This window comes from Sylvia atricapilla, chromosome 12 (genome assembly GCF_009819655.1).
Source record: "Sylvia atricapilla isolate bSylAtr1 chromosome 12, bSylAtr1.pri, whole genome shotgun sequence".
In the NCBI taxonomy this organism is placed as follows: Eukaryota; Metazoa; Chordata; class Aves; order Passeriformes; family Sylviidae; genus Sylvia; species Sylvia atricapilla.
The window spans coordinates 2001716-2024259 of record NC_089151.1 but is presented as its reverse complement, the minus strand read 5'-3'; the positions used below and the strand labels follow the sequence as shown (position 1 = coordinate 2024259).

General features: G+C 44.4%; 1 protein-coding gene across 2 annotated transcripts; it reads right to left on the bottom strand.

Annotated features, from left to right (window-relative positions):
- Nucleotides 1–221: 221 nt before the first annotated feature.
- On the bottom strand, nt 222–21928 carry LOC136366444 (carbonic anhydrase 5B, mitochondrial-like). Of its 2 annotated transcripts, none has more exons than XM_066327502.1 (7): nt 21405–21928; nt 12906–13103; nt 9035–9153; nt 7981–8076; nt 7459–7521; nt 6107–6262; nt 222–4307 (listed from the first exon to the last, which is right to left on the bottom strand). In XM_066327502.1, the coding sequence occupies exons 1-7, from the start codon at nt 21526–21528 to the stop codon at nt 4173–4175; spliced, it is 891 nt and encodes a 296-aa protein (XP_066183599.1). In that variant the 5' UTR covers nt 21529–21928; the 3' UTR covers nt 222–4172. The 2 variants fall into 2 exon arrangements, with proteins under 2 accessions (XP_066183599.1, XP_066183601.1); XM_066327504.1 differs by lacking the exon at nt 21405–21928 and adding an exon at nt 14421–14585.
- Nucleotides 21929–22544: the final 616 nt, after the last annotated feature.

Below are 22544 nucleotides of genomic sequence, written 5' to 3'. Positions count from 1 at the left end.
GATCCCCTTCAGCAGCACAGAGAGCTCATTGTGCTTTCATTCCACCACAGCTCAGCAGAGTCTTTCAGAGCTTGGAAGTATCACAGAACATCTGACAGCTGATCAGACCCTGCTCCTAATGAACTGGGCCATTCCCAAAGAAAAATTCTAATTTTTTTTTCTTGACAGGAAATCTGATCTTTTTTACTTAAAAAGCTCAATTACACAACAAGATACAGGCATGGGTTTCTCTATTCCTTTATTGTAGTTGCACACTAATGTAACAGTGTAAAATGCAGCAGCTGAAGGGTTCTATACATCAGGGGGAAACTTTGGGGAGGGGCCTGTATCCCAGGAAAACAGAAAACATTCCCTGTTGCAGGTGTTGTCTGCAGACAGTGATTTCAGTCAGTTATGATCAGGCAGGTAACTAACACCCATTAAATACACAATGTCATAAAGGCCACAAAAACGAGATGCACAAAGAAAAAAACAAAACAACCCAAGATGTGCCAGGAAATACAAGTTAAAACATCCCAAATTAAGGCACGAGGGGACCCTTCATCCACAGCAGAATTCCAGTCCTTTAAAACCCTGTGGAGATCAAAGCAAACTCCAATTCTGGAGCTTCTAAAAGCAGGGGAGACTCTCCTGTCATTCCTGACCAGAAAAGGCAACACAAAAATGGTCAGGAACGCCTGAAGAGTGAAAGTTCTGGAATGCAGGAACTGGGATCAAACATTCCAACAGCAGAGGAAGTTGTCCCAACTGTGAAGTCACCCAGGACAAGGTGAGAGCAGCATTTCAGAGAAATCCTGAAAGGCAGCTGGAATCAGAGCAGCACCAACACAGGTCTGCTCCAAACCTTCTCCTCCCTTTGCAGGGAGTTGTCCCAGAATTATTCCTGTGACAGTCTTTAATTCCTGGGACTTGCTGCTCCTGGAATGTCTCCCAGGGCAGAATTTGGTAATAAAGTGACTCTTATGCAAGGAAAATACAAATATGTGCTTTGACCCTTTCGTATTGTGCCATCCAAAAGAGCCCAAAGATTCCTTTTCAACTTAATTGTGCAAAATCATCATAAAAATCAGCTCGTACCCAACAATCAAATCATCTTTCCACACAGAACTGAGAGATTAAGGCACAGGGAATTCTATCCCATCTCTTGCTCCAAACACAATTCTTCTCCTGAAGTTTACATTCACAAGGTCAATAAAATCATTGTAACAGAAAAGTTAAAACTGAAAAAAAAAAAAACACAACCAAAAAACCCAAACCAAAAAAAACCCCTCAGTGTGTTCATTTCCAGGTTAATTCCAACAATCTGCCCTGCAGCTGAGCTCCTGCCTGCCTTAAGGAGATGCTAAAACACTACACATAAATGCAGGACTCAAGAAACAGCAAAATAAATGTAAAAACCCTGTAAAACTTCTTTTTGCAGCACAGTAAAGTTGTTTTTTTATCTACATTAACCCTGTTTCCAGATATTTGAAGTGATCAGTGCCGAAATTGGAATTTCTTCCTTTTATGTCAGTATAAAATAGGTGTGATTTGATGTAAATATGGACACAGCTTCACTGTGTCACTGGGTAATTCACTATTCTCTAACGAAGCTTCCATGGCAATACTGGAACAAAGTAAATCTCTGTGAGAACTTTAACTCAATCTCTGTGAGAATTTTAACTGGATCATTGGGAAGGGAATATCCCACATTCCCCCCGATGAATGCAGGGTGGTTCAAAAGGGATTTACACATCCAGGAGGAAAATCTGATTGAGTGGAACAAACCATGGAGAACTCAGTGGGTGTGAGGCTGCTGAAGAGTTCCAGAGCAGCTGAAGTTAAACAATTGCACTCTGGCAGTTGCCTAAAATAATCTGGATTTGGGGTTTGTTGGGAAAGATGGATCAACTGGTGATTTTTCTCAGTGGATCAGAGAAATCAAAAAAAAATTCAGTGGGAATTACAAAAGCAATTTAAAAACTGAGCAAGAACAAAAGCTTTTTAAAAGATCCATCATAAATGATAAGGAGATTGATGCACCTACAGCCCAGAGCTGCTGAGGCAGCTCTGCTTTTAAATAAAAGGCAACATTCAGATGGCTTTGTATTACAATTTTTCTAATAATGAGTAGAAAATATCTGAGCTGAGCAGAAAATTCTGAGGGTCCTCCTCAGAAAAGTGTCTGCAAGAACAGCACTGAATAAATATCTCAGACTTAATGACTGGATGATAATTATTATATATTCAGGCAAAAAGTAAAAGAATTCTTTTTGTGTTCCCAGAAGTGCAGATATTCCTTCCAGCTTTATTTTGGAATATATTATTCTCCAGCAAAATCATCACTGATGTGGTTTTGCAGCTAAAAATCTGTGTGAGGAATGGCAAAGCCTACAGAGTTCAACTGAGATCATGGAATCAGAAAATCCTGGAATGGTTTGGGTGGGAAAGGACCTTAAAGCTCATCCAGTGCCACCTCTTCCACCATCCCAGGATAATCCCAGACCCATCCAAAGGGAGATGGCACAACCAGCATGGAAATGTTCCCCCAGGCAGGGAGGGCTTGGGGGAAGTGGTGAAACCAAAGAGCTCCAGTGCCACACTGAATTCCTGACAGGAAAAATATCCCACAGCAGGATAGAAGGAGATGTCCTTCCTTTCACCACCCAGAGTCACTCCAGCTGAAGTGGCCACATTTCAGGGGACAAAGGCACAACTGTGGCACCAGAACAACAGCCTGAGGTAGAGCTATTGAGGAAGGAAAGGCAGGATCTGGGCACTCAACTGATTATCTCAAACCCTTAAAATCATCAGGGTCACACTGAAAAGCGTTAAGGTGCTTTGAAACAGAACACTTGGACTTGAAAAAAAACCCCAAAGTGTCAATTGGAAAGGTCTGGATTTAGCACTGCCAAGCCAGGTCATGGCTTCACTGAATCCCACCAGGAATCAGAGAGAGGGAGGAAAGATTCCTCAAAAGACTCCTCAAACACAACCCTTGGAGATGACACAGCGAGTTCACAGACAGAGCTGCTCCCCACCAGAAACCTGGTGCATGAATTTCATCTGTTACATACAGCAGAACATGAAAGGCCAGAGAGAAAGGTGCTTGAGAGAACAATGAGGTTTAGTAGGATGTGAGAGGTCAGTGATCCTTGGGAAAGGCTGGCAGCTCACACAGCAGCTCTGCTTGGTCCACAAATCCATTCCAACCCCCACTGGTCCTCGTTACCATAAGGTGCAATAAAAACAAACTGGTCCCCACTGGGCCTGAGGCTGGGTAAGTGTTTTTATAGGAAAATACATCTCAAGGCAAGCCTTGAAGAGAGCACTGGTGCTCTGTGAGTTACTGAAATACAAGCCCTTGCTGTGTTTTATCCACGTTGTCCTAGCACAGGTTTCAAGAACTGGTTTGGGTTTTTTCCCCCCTAATCCCACAGGGAGGGTCATCAGGTTTATCTAATCTTGCTTTCCTGTGATGTGATCAGTTTCCTGGGATCAATTGGACATTTTCACCTAATTTGCTGCTCTTGCCAGTCTTGAGATACTGGTGTCTCTTCTCCTCCCTTCTCCTGATATGTTATTAACACAGGAAAGCAAAAGCTGCCTAAGCCAAAAAAGTTCTACAGTTGTTAAAAGGTTTTAGAAAAAGTCTTCTGGCTCCTGGTGTAGTTACAGTGGGCATTCTGTGGCACCCACAGCAAACATGGAATGTGCAGCCAACAGAATGGAAAGAGATCCTGGAAGTCATTTTTGTCCTTCTCCTCTTCTCCTCCCAGGAAAAAGGAAGAAGGTAAAATGTCTCTTGAGACAAGCTAGTTCCCTTCCCAGACATCAAACAATTCCCCAAAAGGACCTGATCAATACCGATATTTTTCCTCCCACTTTCTCCTTCTTAACAATTTTCACCCAGGATTATTAATTCATGCAAGGCACTGAAAAAAACATTTGAAGAAACACAGAACCATTCAGACAAGGAGCAGGGGACGAGCTCTCCCATCCTTATTTTTAACTACCTCAATAACTCCTTGTCGAGCCTTGCCTCGGAACGAGTCAATTCGTTAAGGGTTAACATTATTCACTTCTTTTAAAAAAACAACTAAAAAAGCTCCTTTAGTGATGGCCAAGGAGCCCTGGCAATGACAGGGCATGGAGGAAAAATCAAAAGAGGGCTGCTGAGGGTGAAGGGGCAGCTACGGGCTGAGCTGGGGGCGGAAGGACGAGCGCACCGTGCGGTTCATCAGCGGCTGCAGCGGGCGGAAGTTGTCCACCATCCTCCTCTCCTCCTCCCCGTCCGACGTGAACAGCAGCGTCCGAAAGGCCTCCAGCTGGGGAACCACAAAGGGCCACTCTGGTCACTGCCCAGGAACCCCCCACTCTGGGAATCCATGGCCAAAGACGAGAGTTTGCGCTTGGGAAGTGAAATCGAAGGTAGCGCTGTGTTTGTGTATCGAGGGAAACACAAAGGGCTGCTCCAGTCACTGCCCAGGAATTCCCCAGTTTGGGAATCCAGGGCAAAAAATAGGAGATTGTTGTTGGAATGTAAAATTGAAATTAGTGCTGTGTTTGTGTATCGAGGGAAACACAAAGGGCTGCCCCAGTCACAGCCCAGGAATCCCCCAGTTTGGGAATCCATGGCAAAAGACAAGAATTTGTTCTTGGAATGTAAAGTTGAAGGTAGTGCTGTGTTTGTGTCTTGAGGGAAACACAAATTGCTGCTCCAGTCACTGCCCAGGAATCCCCCAGTTTGGGAATCCATGGCAAAAGACAGGAGATTGTCCTTGGACAGGAATGTAAGATCGAAGGTAGCTCTATGTTTTCGTATTGAGGGAAACCCAAATGGCCACTCCAGTCACAGCCCAGGAATCCCCCAGTTTGGGAATCCATGGCAAAAGACAAAGAGTTAATTCTTAGAGAGGAAAGTGAAATCGAAGGTAGTGTGCTAGGTTTGTGTACTGAAGGAAACACAAAGGGCTGCTCCAGTCACTGCCCAGGAATCCCCCAGTTTGGGAATCCAGAGCAAAAGACAAGAATTTGTTCTTGGAATGTAAAATTGAAGGTAGTGTTATGTTTGTGTATTGAGGGAAACACAAATGGCTGCTCCAGTCACTGCCCAGGAATCCCCCAGTTTGGGAATCCATGGCAAAAGACAAAGAGTTAATTCTTGGAGAGGAAAGTGAAATCGAAGGTAGTGTGCTAGGTTTGTGTACTGAAGGAAACACAAATGGCTGCTCCAGTCACTGCCCAGGAATCCCCCAGTTTGGGAATCCATGGCAAAAGACAGGAGTTAATTCTTGGAGAAGAATGTAAAATTGAAGGTGGCACTATGTTTGTGTATTGGGGGACCCAGAGTCCTTTCAGCACCCACATATTTGTCAGCTGCTGGTAAAAGTTGTCCCATTATCCACACCAGCATGGAAAAATTATCAACCATCTGCCATCTTTAAGGAAATTAAATCCCAAATGTGGCACAGCTAAAAGAGCTATTTCCACTCAAATGCTTCATCCAACCTCCTTTTACAGCCTCCCTGGCACCCAGGAAAGAGGGAACCCCAACAATTCCCATGTTATTCTTTCACTGGTTTATAACTGGGATTAAAATAAAGCAGGAGCAGATCAGCTTTTAATGCTCACAAGGCCATTCCAGTGGTTAGTCACTGCTTTGAGAGTAAAGAGGCAAGAAAGAAAGAAAAAAAAAGAGAAAATTTTCAGTTTAAAAGAATGCCACACTGTGCCTGCAGTTCTCTGGTAACAATCTCCATCTCACAAATCCTCCCTTTCCTTTCCCTTCCCTGCATCACGCTAAGGAGAGCAAAATTACAAAAATTCCAGTAAGTTCTTAAAAGCCTCCAAGTTTTCAAGGGGCAGCTTCCAGAATTGTGTATCACAGATCAAGATAAAACTCTCGAGAATAGATGGAAAAGTGGAGTAAATCTGGAAAAACATCTTGGAGAGGTCTCAGGTCTTTCAGTATTAGTGGCTGTTAACACCAGGATTCCTCCCCAAATCCTGGGTTGAAACAGCCACAGATCTCTGAGAAAACACAGAGAAATTCCTGATAATCAACTGGTTCTGAGCATCTCTGTGGCAGCAAGAGGTGTGACCTGAAAGGAAAGCTGAGATTTACCTGATCCTCATCCACCTCGATGGGCTTCTTCTTGATGATCCATGTGACTGACTCCGTGAGGGGAGGAGTGGTCAGGGAGCCAGCGTAGGTCCAGTAATCAGGGCAGGAAGGGATCAGACAGGAGGGGTCAAAGTCATCAAACTCAATCACAGTGTCCTAAACAGCAGGAAAAAAAACATCTGTAAGGATCGTCTTCTGAGAAAAAAAAAACGACAGAAAGTTGAAAAAGATCCTGAGGTTAAAAACTGTGTTATGTGTGTGTGCGTATTTTGTATAAAATATTTTGTATAGAATTGGGGTTGAGGTGTAAGGGGAAACTTCTGAGCAGCCAAAATTGAAATATTTCTGTCCCCACCAGCCATTAGGAATTCAGTGCAGGAGAAACAAGGAGTGAGAAGGATCAACAGCTCAAGGCCAGGAAAAAGAGGGAATAAGTGGTGGAATAAATTCAGGTAGCTGTGCCAGATCCTTAAAAGACTGCAAAAAAAAAAAAAGTTTTTACCTTTCACCACGTGATTTTAGACAGCAGAGAGAGGACAAGTTTTATTTAAATCAAATATTCCCATCTCCAGAATGTGCAATCCCACAGACAGAATGCAGAAGCTTCAAACCCCAGGATTTCCCCCACAAACACGGCTCCAGGGGGATTTCCAGGATATACTGGGGGATCTTGGCTTAGCTCCTTTCAAATGCACATGCTGTAAATTATTACACTGTCACAACAGATGTACAGTCAGATCTGGGTTTTCTGGCACTGAACTGATGTGTTTGGTGTTTATCTGGCAGAGTTGTCACTGCTCTGATACAAAAACTTGTTTCATTTGGGTTTTAAAAACTCCTTCCTGTGAGAAGCAGTGGCACAGCGACTTCAGCTGGATGTGAGTAGAAGTTGAAGAGGTCGGATGTGATTTTTTACATGTACTTTCAGAAGAAATGGGCACGGGAAGGAGGAACTGCTTCTGTCAGAGGCTCAGCACTCCCTCTCCTGGCAGGAGTCCGCCAAGGAATTATCCCATTCCCCCGGCAGAAAGTTCAGTGTTTATAAAAGCAGCAAACAATCTCCTCAAAGATCAGACAAAAATCAAAAAGCCTTTATCCCACAATAAATAAACCCCCACTCCAAGCACGTCCTTTTAAGGGAAAACAATCTCAAGGGCAAGATTTCTTCAAGAGGTTTGGAAAGCTTCAAGTATCCAATTCCTCCAGAAAAATCAGCTTCCCTCCCCACTTCCAAGGTGTCAATCAGCACCCCCCAGTAAAATTTAAGGAAGAAAGCTTTTCTCAGTGCTTCGTGGTGCTCCAAGTGTCCTTTCTGCTGGGTGACAATGGGTGGGACACCTCAGAGCACTGACCTTGTGTCTGACTGCTGGCAGGGCATCCACCAGGGTCTGCAGCCCTTCGTGCCGCGCTCCCAGCTGCAGGGACAAAGAGGGGTTGGAGAATCAATAAGCTGATCAATAATCAAGCAGTTCTACTCATCAGCCTCAGTATTTTTTTTTTTTTATAACGACAATCACAGAATATTTAGGGTTGGAAGGGAGCTCTGGAAATCATCCAGCCCCAGGCAGGGGAATCTGGAGGAACCCACCACATCCAGGTGGGTTTGGAATGTCTCCAGACAGGGAGATTCCACATCCTCCCAGGGCAGCTGTTCCACCCTCAACATAAAATTCTTCATATTGAGGTGAAACTCTTTTTAGTTTCTGGCCATTCCTCCTCATCCTATCACTGCCACCATCCTCTGACACCCCTTGGAAACATCTACCTGGATTGATGGGGTCCCCTCTCAGCCTTCCCTTAACTGCCCTAAATTGGCTTTAACAGAATTCAAATAGAAAGACACCATTTGAGACGGTCCCACAGAACAGAATTACCTTTAAGAACACTCCAATAACAGCCAGGCCATTCCCTTCCATCACAGCTTCCTCAAAACTCGGGTACTCCACAGCATTCCAGTGCACCAAATGCAGCTGAAAGAGGGAAGAGGGAGAAGTGAAGCCCTGCCCAGAGCACAGACACCACACCTAATCTCTGATCCTGGCTGCGTTTGCTCCTGGGCAGGGGGAGGCACTGCAGAAACCTCAGACACCACAGAAACAAGGGACAGAGTGCTCCTGGTAAATTATGGTCCTCCCCTTCCCTTTTTTATCTTTTGCTTTAAGCAATAGTAAAAACCCACAGAATTTCCCATCTCTAAAAGGGATTTGGTCTGTGGGAGTGCTGGTCTAAGGCACAAAGCTCAGTTTTCCACCCCTTTCCTCTCTTCCCAGGAGGAGCAGAGCACCCTGTCCTCCTGAGGAACATCCTCCTGCACATAACAGTCTGCCTCTGCACTGCTAACAGCCAGGACATTGAGGGGTTTGTGTGATAAATAAATACCCAAGCCCAAAAACTTAATCATCCTGTTAATGAGGATCTTGCCAAGCTGGGAGCACCACCATGAACACACCAACAGGAGAGAAACTCTCCTTAAAAATAACCCATCAGCACTCGACAAATTCTTCTCCTTTGGCAAAGAGCTGTGGTCAAAGCTGTCACAATTTCACATTTTCACTGACTTCATCCTCTTTACTGACCTTTTCTTCCTTAGTAGTTACTTAAGCATCCAAGTTTTGCTATTTTTGTAACTGTTCAAGAGTTGAAAACAGAAAAGGAAGTGAGGGTTTTTTTAAGAATACTTAGTATAAGATTTGTTTCTCTGAAAGATTTAGTAACAATAAACAAAGTGATGTTTAACTTTCAGTAATGGGCCCAACGTCCAGTTTTCAGACTGTTCCTCTCCAGAAAACACAGTGAAGATAAATTTTTATAGAATAAAACAGCAGATGAGCTGCAGCCCTTCCAAACAAACTGCAATTCCTCAGTTTGGGAGTTTTCACAGACACACCTGAGACAAGTATTTGCAATGTTCAGGATTTCATCTCATACCTCTGCTGGGTAAAATTTACTGTCAACTGTGTGCTCTGAGCCCCAGTCGTTGATAGCTCCCCAATGGAAGTGGAACTGCTTTAGCCTGTACTGGTTTTCCAAGGGGCCTCCAACGATGGCTAGAGAACAAAACAAGACACACATGTTAATAAATATGATTTAGAACTGGCCAGACAAGTAAATCCTCAGAAAAAAAAAAAAAAATTGCCCAGGAAAAAGTATCAGGTGGAGCAACTCAAGGAGTTGCCCTATCTACACTTTGCCATGAGCGAATTATTCAAGCAAACACATTCCTGGTTTTCCCTGCAACAAACTGGAGATGAGCTGAAATCTCCTCATCCATCTCCCCTCAAGGGAATGTTTTCCCAGGTGACACCAAGTTTGGCACAGTGACAGTGATGAGTTTCACATTCTCTCTGTCAGAGCAGGAGTGTCAGGACTGGTGACCAGGTGACACAGCAGTGACACATCTATTAAATGTATTCAGTGATATCCCCACAAGGAGATGTGAAAAATATGGACATTTCTCACGACAAGGCCTCAAAAAGCAAATATTGCCAGACAAATCAGTGCATTGAGTCAAACATTCAAGTCTCCTGCAAGCTACAAAAACCCAAACATCTTATTCTGCTTCAGCACAGCTTCCAGACTGCACAAGCAAAGGTCAGCCAGAAATAAGTTTTGCTGTGCCTACAAACTGATCATGAAGGATTTAAAGATCCAGTCTGCCACTGGGCAAGTTTCTGAAAGATTCAATGCCCTTTCCATCAGTGAGTGAAGGCAGAACTTCAGCCTGTTCTGGTTTCAGGCAGTCTCCCATCCTTCTGCAGACACATGGATGAAGAAGTCCATGCCCAGCTTTCTGCTTCCACTCACTCCCTGGACCAAAACCATTCTGCAAAGTCATCTTGCTAATTATGATATCAGAGCATCTGGTAAATGAGAAAACCTAATTACTTCCCAAGGGCTAATAACACTTATGGAATCAGGGAATCCTTTAGGTTGGAAAACAGCTTTTCCAAGTGTTCACCCTGCACTAAACCAGCAGCATCTGCTGATTTTTTATTGAACTGTAGGACATGGGGAAGTTTTACAGCAAGCCTTGGTATAAAGCACCTAATCCCAACACTGCTTTTGGAAATAAGTTAATCACTTCCATGCTAAGGAGAAAACAATGAGAGGCATTAAGAGATTTTCTGGTATTATTTTTTTTCCTGAAAGCCAGCCAGCAGGTTTGAAATCCTAACCACACAGGCCTGTCTGCTATAAAGGAATAAATTCAAACGAGCTGTGCAAAGTGACACTGAATTAATTTCATCCCCTGCTGAGCTGCTGAGCTCTGGGCATCAATGGAATACTGACCATCACTGGAAAAACAAAATGCCTCATCCCTGGAGTGTCCAAGGCAAGTTTGGAAGGGGTTTGGAGCACCCTGGGATAAAGCCTCTCAGAAGTGAAGTTTCTGTGCTTCACATACTCACAGTCCAGTCCTGAGTATGTGATGATGCAAACCCACAAGTGACTACAGATTTGTGTTAATAACCTCACCCACTCGAGCATTTGCCTCAGCAGTAACTTTAGGCACAGACACACATACAGAGGGACCCCAAGTTCCTGTAGTGGCCACCAGAAAGTGACAGGAAACAAAGGGGAGCTCCAGTCCCTTTACAGAAGCATTTCTTCTCAAATTACCCTCCTGACAATTTCCAAACAAAACAGAAGTTTAAGGGGCTCTAACAAGAACCACATCAGGTGTTTCTTGCAGCCCTGGCTCTGTTTCAGCCTCGTTTCTGATGGCACCACACACAGACAAGACCACAAGCTGTACATACCTTCCCCTCACCCTCTTCTTCCTCCTGCTCTACCTTCAGCTTTAGCCCAAGTCTTGCAAACCCCATCTCAGGATTTCAGGCATTTTTGTCTATCCTGGGTGTCTTTCTCATCTTCTCTTTCAACTGTGGTGCTTTTGTTTGCTCCCAAGCTTTCTTCTCTGGATTTCTATGATTGTTAGGCAGAAGCTGGCAGTGAGAAAAACCAGAAACAGCAAGGGTAAAGAGAGAAAGGTGGAGGAGAGAGGCAGGCACCTGAAAACTGGGGGTTACACAGCAGCACCTCACTATCTGCTGCTTCTCTGTCATTTTGGAGCCCTGTCACTAATTGTTTGATGCCATCCTACCCTTCATGGACCTGAATTCATTTGAGGAAGATGAGGATGATGAAAAGGCAGCAAATGCTCACAGGGAAAGATTTACCTCAAGGAAAGTCTTACAGACAAAGCAGGTAAGATCTTCCAGAGGTGGGCACCAGGTCAAAGGCCTGATGATTCCAGCCTTGCCTTTATGCCACAAAAACTGCTCCTGTGCGATTAAATATTGCATATTTCTGAATCCCTTACAGGTAATTCCCCTTTGTCACATCAATTCTTGAAGAAAAAAAATCCAACTTTGTTATCCACAAAACACTTTCCAGGATCTTATCCTCACCAGAGAGTGGGGTGTGGCTTATAAAACAAAAGGCTGTTCAGTGAAAAGCAAAGCCAATCTAAAGTTAGTAAAATCACTGATGAGGTAACAAGTGAATATCTGTCTCCTAACCCAACCTCACTGAAAAAACAACATTTCGTGTTGGAGAAACAGAGAAGGGCAGGGCTCAGCTTCTTCAGGATATCAGTGCTTATATGAGCAAAGGAAAGGATATTCCCTCTTGGAAGTGGATTATTCCCTCTTGGAAATGGATTATTCCAACTGAACAGCTAGAAACAAGAAAAACCAAACGAGCCCCAAACACCCACAAGCTCCCTGCATTCCACCACCACTTGTTTTTGCTGCGCTGTTTTATCAGCCTCTTCCCAAACATCAGCCAGAAATCTCGGTGTTGTGAAGGCAAAGCGTTTGTTTGTGTGCTGGAGGCTCCCTCCCCGAGGGCATTGCTAAATCCCTCAGGAAGCTGCAGGGGCTGTCATGGTGAGCAGCCACTTAAAACATAAATGACTCCAGTCCAACAGGTTCGAACTTGCTCAGGGTCCTTCAGTTTTTCCCTGCAGGACAAACTGGGCAATCGTGTGCTTCACAACAGCCCTGACCAATTGCTACCACCCTGATGAAATATCTTCATATTCTGCAATAACCCTTGGTAAAGGCAGCTTTTAGAAGGAACAGTGGACAGAAAATCTGGGATTTGGGAGGAATATCTCAATTTTAAGTCAGTTTTTTTTTTTTTTTTTTTACTCTGTTGAGCGTTTAAAAAGGTTGAGCTGCTCAGGTCAGAGGTTTATTCACGTGAAATTGCTGGAGTGCATGGTTGGATTTTTCCATGCACTCCTGCTTCCCCTAAAACGACAGGGACACACACACCTCCTCCTGAGGGCAGAGCTCAGTGTAATTTCATTTCCTAAAACCCCACAGAGATAAGCGTGTGTGCTCTCCAATTGCAACTCATTTGGCTGCTGATTATTTCAAGTGCATTAAATATCTCTATTAACACCACAAAAGATAAGTGGCAGATTACTTCAATAAAGAGCAGGTTTCAAATTGAGTAGGTACACATACAAATGACTGAAGATTGACTCACGTGGGCAAAGTTTATTACAAAACCTACAAAGACAGGGCACTGAGGCTTGTGAAAGGAGTTTCAACACACAGCAGGGGATTTGTGCACAATGCCCACGGTAATAAAAACACTGTCAATGTGAAGTCTGCGCAGAATTTCTTCATCATAATTCCCACCTCTGTAAACCCAGTATTTTTTTACCATACATTAGCTTTCAACATCAGATCTTACACCCCACAAATACTTCTCCTCTCTCAGCATAAACGAGACATGAAACAGATCTATCTCTTCTTTTCCCCGAGTTGTTTTTTTTTTTGCTTACTTGATCTATCAGCAGAATCATCAAACTCCACCAGGAAGGAGTAGCCATTGTTCCAGATGTGAAGACAGGTGCTGGGGTCGTAGCTGATTTTCAGAGGCTTCAGGAAGGGATCATAAACGCTGTCCCTCCACTGGATGTTGATGGGAGACTGGCGGGTGCCTCCGGGAATTGTCAGCGGGCTCTGCCACAGCGGATGCACTGCAAGATAAGGAGAGTCAATCTCTGGTGCACGACACGGAATTTTCTTGGCAAGGGATGGTGCTGTGTCACCAAAGGCTAATTCGAGTCAGCTGGTGCCCAGGAAAGCAAAAAGAAAAATAAAACATTCCAGTCGCATGACTCAAAGCCAAACAGGGAAGTGCAGTAGTTTGACTTAAGAGTCGTGTCAGTCAGCAGCCTTCTGCCTTTGCAGAACGCTCTGCAAAGAAATCGGCCCCTCATCTCCCAGAAAAGGAGAATGTTTTCCTATCACCGCCAGATGTTAAGGTGGCTTTATTTTACAGCTTTCTTTACACACCAGCACCATCAGCTGAGCTGGGAGCTCCAGACACCGGATAATTCCCACTGGGAAGCAAAACATTCTCTAGAAGGCAACACAAGCACAGGGTTCAGAGCGGGGTTCAGAGCTCCAGCAGCAGCCACACCAACCCTGACTGCGGTAAATGTAATGGATAAATTCGTCTATCAAAGATTCGGTCTATTAAAAAGCTCCTCCAGGGGCATCTCTGAGATTCCAAGACCTGTGGTGCAAGCCGTGAAACCACAACATTTGCAACAGAAATGACATAGCGACACTGACCAAAAGCGGGACAGGTACACGAATGGTTTCTACAGGACTGGTTTGCACAGGACTTTATTCTGCTTAAAGTCACAATTGCCGCCTGGGTGGGCCTGTGACCCACACCCAGCTTTTAATGCCCTGTCCCTCCTTTTAATGTCCCTGTCCCTGAACCCCAAACCGTGACGCTTCCAGCATCATTACACAGGCTGCCTAACCCGACACCACTGCTCAGGGTCTTTTACACGAGTCATTAAAACGAAATTAAACCTTCAAACCGCTCACACGAAGGGTGGCCGAACAAACCCTCCCCCTTCCCTCACCCAGGTTTCCCTCAGCGAGGCGAAAAACTTTAGGGCTCTGCATAAAGTCACGTCAGGCAAAGGGCGGCGCCAAACGTGCCCTATATTTAAAACACACTGCCTATATTTAATACATTCCCTCTATTTAAAAGACATTCCCTATATTTAAAGCACATTGCCTATATTTAAAGCACATTTCCTATATTTAAGACACATTCCCTATATTTAAGACACATTGCCTATATTTAAGACATTTCCTACATATAAGACATTCCCTATATTTAACAGACATTCCCTATGTTTCAGACACATCCTCTCTATTTCAGACACATCCCCTACATTTCAAACACCCCCTATTTTTCAGAGCCCGCCGTTCCCCGGTGTCCAGCCGAGGACAAAGGCGGGCAGCGGCCTGAGGGGGCTGAGGGCACTCACGGGCGTCTCGCAGGCGGTACGAGCAGCAGGCACCGAGGCTGCACCGGCGGCTGCCCCGCTGCGAGGAGGAGGAGGAGGATGAAGATGAAAGGACGGCGGCCACCCAAGCTCGACGGAGAAGCGGCAACATCGCAGCGGAGCTGATCGCGGAGCCGCCGCCCAGCCGCGGCCCGGCCCCGGGCGGCCCCTTCCGGCACGGCCTCGGCGCCATGGCTCCGGGGGCGGTGCGCCCCGCCCGGGCCGCCGCCGCTCGGCCTCAGGGTGGCCTGAGGGCTGCTGAGGGCACGGGGAGCCTCTGGGCGGCCGCAGACTTCAGCACAGGGTTTGGGGGCTGCACAGGAGGGTCCTGGAGCTGTGCGCTTGAGTAACGGAGCCTGGCACAGAGCCCGTGAGGACGCTGCCTTTGACTTCAGCTCTTTGACTTCTCTGACGTTGAGAGAAGAATTATAAACAGCAAAGATGTGAAAATAGTAGTTTAGTTTAGCTTAGTTTAGTTTAGTTTAGTTTAGTTTAGTTTAGTTTAGTTTAGTGTAGGATGAAAAATTACGTAGTTTTGAGTTTTTAGAGTGTATGTACATGGGGGATGAGATGGAAGACTTGGAGGAGCCCAGGAGGACACTGCCTTTAACTTCAGCCCTTTGACTTCTCCGACGTTGAGAGAAGAATTATAAACCACGAAGATGTGAAAACAGTAGTTTAGTTTAGTTTAGTGTAGGATGAAAACTGATGTAGTTTTGAGTTTTTAGCATGTGTGGACATGGGGGACAAGATGGAAGAGTTGGGGTGGTGCCCTTGGTTCTTCGTTCTCCCCTGGCCTCCATCCTCTGGTGACGGTGGCACAAAGTAGTTTAAGGAGATTGGGTCAGAGTAAAGTTGACCCTTTTAGTAGTATAGGTGAGAGGTACATGGTTTTCTGGATAAAGAGGCTGTGACATCCCACTGCAGGAGGAGTCACCTCGTGTCCCAGCTGTGTTCAGATCTCGGCTGGGCACGGAGAACATTGTAGGATATGAAATAATTAACAACACGGGAAATGGAGAAAACAAGACCTTGAAGACTCCGCTTCTTTCTTGCGACCTGGCTCAAGGTTTTCAGAGGCAAAAACTCTTAACCAGCTTAATCTCGGACACAGAAAGACAAACCTGAGATCCATGTCCCTGTCAAAAGCGTGTCCCTTCACCTCAAAAACGAGGACATCCCCTCAAAAGTATCACCTCACCCAAAAGAAGTGTCCTCTCATGCCAAAATTTATAAAGGCATGTTATAAAGTTGGCTTGTCTCAAGACATGTGCTATATGGTTAATAACGTCGTGGTCAGGATGTGAGGTTTTATTTCTGCTGTTAGTAAAGAAAATGAGGCATAGTGGTAGTAGTTGATACAGTAACAGCTTAATCTGTCTGTTTGGCTGGGATAACACCCAGTGGACATGTAAAGGAGACCCTGCTATTGATATAATATGCTTAAAACTCTCTGTTGGACCAAAATAACGCCCAATAAACGTGTAAAGAAAACCCTGCTATTGATACACCAACTATCAGCATCTCCCATCTGAAGAAAGTGTGGACCCAGGCCCGAGCTGGAGGTGATGATGAAGACACAGCCCAGAAACACACGTGCCTTAAAAAGGCAGACCCAAAGAGGGACCATGTTAAACAGCTCCTGGAATATGGAAACTAGTTTGTGGAAAAGTATGAATATTCAACAGATTGATCCAATAGAAAGGGTATTTAAAGAATGTCTCTGATATAGCAGGGTGCCGTACTTTGCTTTTTTTCTATCTCCTAATTGTCTTATTTTCTATTAAACCTATTGCTTAAAGCTTACATAGAAAGTGAACCTTGTTTTTCCCACTCCAAAGCGTTTCTCCTCATATAAAGTTTTCCCTCACATCAAGAGAGTATTTGTTTCCTCACACCAAAAGTGATTCCTTCGCATTGAGTGCGTCCCCTCACGCCAAAGGAGCATTGCCTCGCCCCAAAAAGCATCCTCCTCACACCAAAATAGTATTTATTCCCTAACACCAAAGTATTTCTCCTCACACCAAGTGCATCCTCTAATGCCAAAACAGTATTTATTCCCTCGCACCAAAAAATGCAAAGGTGGGTGGCCCTGGCACAGAGGAGTCCCCTCTCCAAGTCACATTTGGAAAAGTTATGAAAAATTAATATTATGTTTATTTTCTTGGCTGTCACAAAGGCAGGAGGCCAAAATAGTCCCACCTTGATGGTGACAGGGTCAGCTCAGCTGAATTCAGTATTCACCTGACACTGCCTGCAGCAGAGACATCCCAATGAAACTGGTTAAAACCTTCACCACTCCTTCTGTTCCAGCTGCCAATAAGGAGCACACAGCACAAAATAAAATGTGAATAAAAAGAAACGCCTGTAAAAAGCTGAAAGTGTCAATGAAGGCACAGAGACAAAGCAAGAGTTCTAATTTTTGCCAGTTCTCTTGGGCAGCCAGGAGCAGAACACCACACTCAGCTCCTGACCTTCATCTTGCTTAGTTACTCTCATAAAATAAAAAAAATTCCCAGAAGATAAATGCAGATTTTTCAAAATTATCTCGCTAGGATGAGTACTTTTGAAATGTCACGTTCACCCTGACATAACACTGAGAATGTTTGACTGATATAAAGGCAGGGCCAGACACTCAACCAGCGTCAACCAAGAAGTGTTTGCCCTGTTTGACCAACATTGTGTAAGAAGTTTCCATTGCATTTACAGTATAACGTGTTTCAAGTACTCCCGAGTTGAGTAAGAGCAGGTTGAAATCTGGCAAATGATTTGCTTTGAGTGGCTGCATGATCACAGACAGATCATCAGGAGATGTACAAAGAGCTTTGTGATGTCGGGATGTTAAACTGCGTTTAAATTCCATTTTACTTCCTCCCTGCAGAGGCTTTGTTATATGGCAGGATTCAATGGCAAGCAAAATTAAATTTCTGTTTGACTCCCAACATCTTTTAGGATGGCTCATTTACTCTTCTCAACAGAATGCTTCCTGTGGCTTAAAAAGATGGATAATCAATTAATCAATGAAATTGAAAAGACCCACTGCCCATAAACATCATGATTAAGCCAGGCTTAATCCCAGTTTAACAGCCTATTGATCACGGTTAGGAAATTCTTTAGCACAGTGTCTTGCTGAAGCTACTGATGGACACCAGGCAGCTCCTGGTCATCAGGACAGACCAGAAGGGCTTTGGGTGGTTTTTATTCAGCATAAACAGGAGAATACCAGGGGTTATTCTCATCTGCCAACAAATCGCTGTCATCCCTCCACCATTCTCTCTCCATTTGTGTCCTCTAAATACAACTGAGAACCTCGGACAGCTTAGAAATGACATCTCCACCTGGTTCTTTAATTATAGAAAATCACAGAAAACAAGAAAATGACAACCTTCCCTTTTCTGTATTTCAAAGCTGCTGAAAGAAAAAGCCTCAAACGCCACGGCTTTACATTGTGCCATTGACACAACCCAACTTCATGCAGCTTTTTGGTGGTTTGACCTCACAAGGTTTTGGAAAGTGTGAAGTTTTTTTACAGAGCGAGGCATTTCTTGTGGGCTGAACAGCCCAACAAAAAGGAAGTTTATGGCATATTCTTGGAAATGATGAGGTACAGAACTAAAGAGAAATAACTTAGACCTGCAACACTTTTTTTTCCCCTTCTGAATCACTCGCAGAATCTCCATCCAATTTTTTATGTGCACACGCTACTTCTACCTGAGCATGAAGTCCAGTAAAACTCTAGCATTTAATTAAAAAAAAAAAAAATCCTTCAAAGAAACCCCTTCAAAACAGGAGCTCAGTGGCAGGGAGATGCTTTGGAATCTGCAGTCAAAAAGACAAAACTCCCTGTGCAAATAGAAAGCCTAAGCCTTAAACATTCTTCCCAGCACTTAACCAACATAGCCAAAACCTTCTTTTCCAGACCATTCCAGAAAGTGAGTTTTCCCTTGGCCATGCCCCAGCTCGGGATGGTGATTCATGCAAGAGAGACACAGCTCTCATGCAGCAAGAGCTGGAGAGAGCAGCAGCAGCGGCCAGGATCACAATATCCCTGTTGTTTGTCCCAAATTGTCACATTTCTGGGCCATCTGGGAGGTTCCAGCTGGGCTCTCTCTTGCTCCTGAACCCAGAGTTGTTTCCACAACCAGAAAGGGAAGAGCCCGAGGGATGAGCTCAAGGGATGCACAGTCTGTATGGGAAGAGGAATAGAAACCTCACCTTCGAGTTTTTCAAATGACCAAAGTTAATTTTTAAAAAAAAGGTGAGAATTAGAAGTAAGTGTGCAGTTTGCAGCCTTTGCTCACTGAGGAAGGGCCTGGGCTGGTGTTTGCCTTTGTCACACAGCCGCCTCTGGGACATCAGATTAGTGAAACTGAATTTTGCCATGCAAAAAGCTTGACCGAGGTGTGAATCACCTGCGAAAAGGGATGTGCCACAAACAGACCTAATCTGTCCCTGATTTATTTGATTTTTCTAAAAATCCCCATCAGACACAGTGAGGCTCCATTTAATTTTATAGTGTTTGGAGGCTTCTTATATTTGCCCTGTGGGTTTGTTTTGTTTTTTTTTTTTTTTTTTTTTCCACTTTATCCAGAGATATAGAGCCATCCAAATAGTCCGAATATTTGGAATAATTTTCTATAATTAATTGCAGTTTTGAAGCAGCTCTTAAACAGTCCATCTAGGATTGATGCAAGCATCAAAAAAACTTCAGGGTGCGAATCAAGATCTAGATGAAAATGAAGGTTTTAATCTTTGAAAAGAAAAAAAAAAATAGCTGTTGAATCAAGTGCTTTGATTTCTTTACACACGAGACCAACCAGGGCAGACAGGGTGGTGGGAAGAGCTGAGAAACCCCAGCCAGGGGAAGGAAATAAAGCCCTGTTTGCCATAGCAACACATTCTGAATGAGAAAATAAAATACACGTTGTTGAAACTCAGTACAAAAAAAAAACCATTTTAAAGGAGCACAGCTCTGCTTCAGCCACTGGGACTCAATGTTGCAGAGGAAATCCAAGACAGGTTGATTTCCTTTTAGTCTGCGTCAAGATTTTGGAGGATAACGCTGCTGCTTGGCTCAGAACCATCGTGACAAGGTGCTGAAAGTTCTGCTGAATTGATGTCAGATGGGGGCTGTGATTTAGGCCGGTTTATTGATAAACAGCCCAGAGGTTTTTATCAAACAGATGGAGCTGACAGGGCGCTCCCTGCTCCACAGGGGAGCAGCAGCAGATTGGGAAATGCGGAGTTTTCCTCTGCCTCCGCAGTGTTTGGCAGAGATAGGAGCCTGGCTGAGGAGGCAGTGGCTGAGCCCAGATAAGGGGGAGGTAATTCCAGCTGGCGAGGTAAAGCAAACAGAGGCTTTATCTTCTCCCACATAAAAAAAAAAAAAAAAAAAAAAAAAATAAAAAAAAAAAAAAAAAAACCCCACCAACATTTGCTGAAATTATGCATGCAGGCTGAGGAACTCAGTATGGAAAAGGCTTGGAAGAGAATGTGGGGAGGCACTGCAGTTGTGTGTGCTGGCCTGGAGATGGCACACCTGGATTGTGTGGTTCTGCAGGACTTGAACAGTTCTTTGGGGAAAAAAAAAACAAAAAACAAAACAAAACAAAAAAAAAACAAAAAAAACAAAAAACAAAAAACAAAACCCAAAAAACTAAACTTGAAGGATTTCTGCTTTTCTTGTAACTGCTTCTATAAGGGCAAAAACGAAAAAGCCATTCAGGCCTGCTCTGGTAATAATTATTAAATTCGGCTTAAAAATCCCCATGGAGAACATTTCCAGCAATTATTCTCAAAAATTAATGTCTGAAACCTCCATGTGTCATTACAAGATACCTCAGAGCCTGGCACAGACACTCCCTGGTCCTCCACACCACCAGGAATCGTGATGCCACAATTCTCCCCAATGTTTCTACAGTGAAGTGCAGGAAAAACCCTTTGTCTTTGCAGGAGGATCCAAAAGCTCCAGAAATTGTCAACCTTGGAGTTGTTGAAGCCTGGTGTAACTGTGGGGTAACCCCCAGGCTGCCTCACTCAGAGCTCCTGTCTGCTCCCTGCTTGCCAAAACCAGCCATTCCAAAGACAGGGTTTCCCCCAATCTGTTTGTTTTGGCTTTTCCTGCACGAATGGCACAGAGAAGAGAAAGGCTGAAGGAAGAAACAATATCTGTCTTAAACTGAAAAGAGGAATGTGAGTAAAAATAGGGGCCAAACTGGTTTGATCTCTCTTGGAATGGGATCCCCTCTTACCCTGGGTAACCAATGATATGTTCAAGGAAAAACCTGGCTCCGTTCTTTGGGAGAAGATACTACGCTGAATAAATTTACAGAGGGAAAAAATAAGAAACAAAAGGGTTTTCTCGCTATAAAAAATTACTCTTTGCTATTCTCCAGCTGACAATATCTGCACAGCAGAAAGTAGATATAATCTCTGGCTGGCCTCATCTTATCTGAAAGTAAGTTAATCAGTATTTTAAATAACTAAATCTTTAACATCCTCCAGGAGTATCTTGAACCTCGAAGTGATTTATTGGAGGTCTGTACAGCACATTTGGAGGGTTTGTGGCTTGTTCTAGGCCTCATTTTCCAAATCAGACATTGCAGTGGCTATGAAATTCAGAATCAATTTGTGCTGAAATCGTGTTTTGAATTATGCTCATGAACAGTTTTCATTGAAAGCAGCCAAGCGTCCCAAGTAACGATTGTTTTTTTGTCACAGGTTGGAATTACCAAAATCCCGGTGCCACTGAATAAGGAACAAGATGTGGAGCCCTGAAATTCCACAAAATATTTTCATTTCTTTCATTCTACCCACTCTTTTTTTCCTTCAATCTTCCAGCCACATGCCCAAATCCCCCTTTTTAATTCACCGCCAAACCAGAACAACACTCAACCACAGCAGCTCTCTTCCCACCTCAGCATCTCCCGTTTCCCAGGGATTTTTGGAGGAGATGAAGTGACTTACAGGCAGCTTTCCTGGTGTTTTTCCTGGAGCAGGCAGCCAGGCTGCAGGGCTGAGCTGGCACAGCCCGGAGGGTTTTCAGCTGCTTGGAGAGACGTCCCAGGGCTGTCACCTTCAGCCCGTTCATCGCTGCCACTGCAAACCTTCACTGCCACCTCCAAACCTTCGCTGCTCTCCCTCCTCAGAGCCTCCCGCAGCCTAACAACCCACCAAAATAAAATAAAAAATAAAATCACATGGATGTAGAGCTCCAGCGGGGTCACCAGGCTTCTTTTCAAATAATTCGGAGAGCACCCTTTGCTGGTTAAAAGGTGGAGCCAACCCAGGAGTTAATTTTCAACTTGTCCATGTGCTCTCTTCTTCATTGGCTCTCCAGTCTCTCCAGAGGCTGGCTGGTTGATGATTATTCCACATGTGCTTCCCAGAGGGTTTTTTTTTTTTTCCCTCTCCTCATCTGGCTCTGAGAACACCGAAGGGTTGCAGAAAACTCCTCTTTGGTATGCAAGGAGAAGGTTCTTATCGCTCCTGGGTGCTGTACATGCTGTGAATTTGAGTGGTTGTATATCTGAATACTGATAACCAAGAGGGGCTGCCAGGAGCAAAATGCCCCGAGCTGGGGCTCAGACTGAGGAATTCCCAAAATCCAGCAGCTATGCAAGGCTGGGCCCAGGAAAGGAAACATTTTAGCTTGGAGCATTTGCTGCAGCAGCATCGCAGCCTCCAGGTGAGGAACTGCAGAACGAGGGCGGCCAAATTTTGTCACAAAAACGTCCCCTAATTTTGTAGGTTAAAAATCATAACCTAAGGACCCATAATTACTCCTCTGCTCACACTCGGGCCCAGCTGAAGTTTTTGTTTGGGAGAGGACGGAGGGAGATGTTTTCCAGACCCATATTTCTCAGAGATGAAAGCAAGAATTTTACTCCCTTGCTGTTTCCAGGGGCACTTCCAGTACCTTTGCTCCCTTATGTGAAAATCCTCTCTGGAAATCCCACACTTGAGTTTTCTTTGGGAACGTTTGCTCTGCCTAAGACTGGTACAAAATCCACATCAATGGCACAAACATGTCCAAGTCAGAGCTGCAGTTTTTCAGGCCAAGCAGAGAAACAGAGGAGAGGAATTATTCCTATGAAAATTTCCCCA

What these genes read in the sequence shown, in the direction of transcription:
- LOC136366444 (XM_066327504.1), bottom strand. Translation starts at nt 14,550, where the DNA reads ATGTTGCCGCTTCTCCGTCGAGCTTGGGTGGCCGCCGTCCTTTCATCT. An exon ending in TGATTCTGCTGATAGATCAA is followed by an intron (nt 9,154 to 12,905) that starts GTAAGCAAAAAA and finishes TTTGTTCTCTAG; the next exon opens with CCATCGTTGGAGGCCCCTTG. An exon ending in GTAAATTTTACCCAGCAGAG is followed by an intron (nt 8,077 to 9,034) that starts GTATGAGATGAA and finishes TCCCTCTTTCAG; the next exon opens with CTGCATTTGGTGCACTGGAA.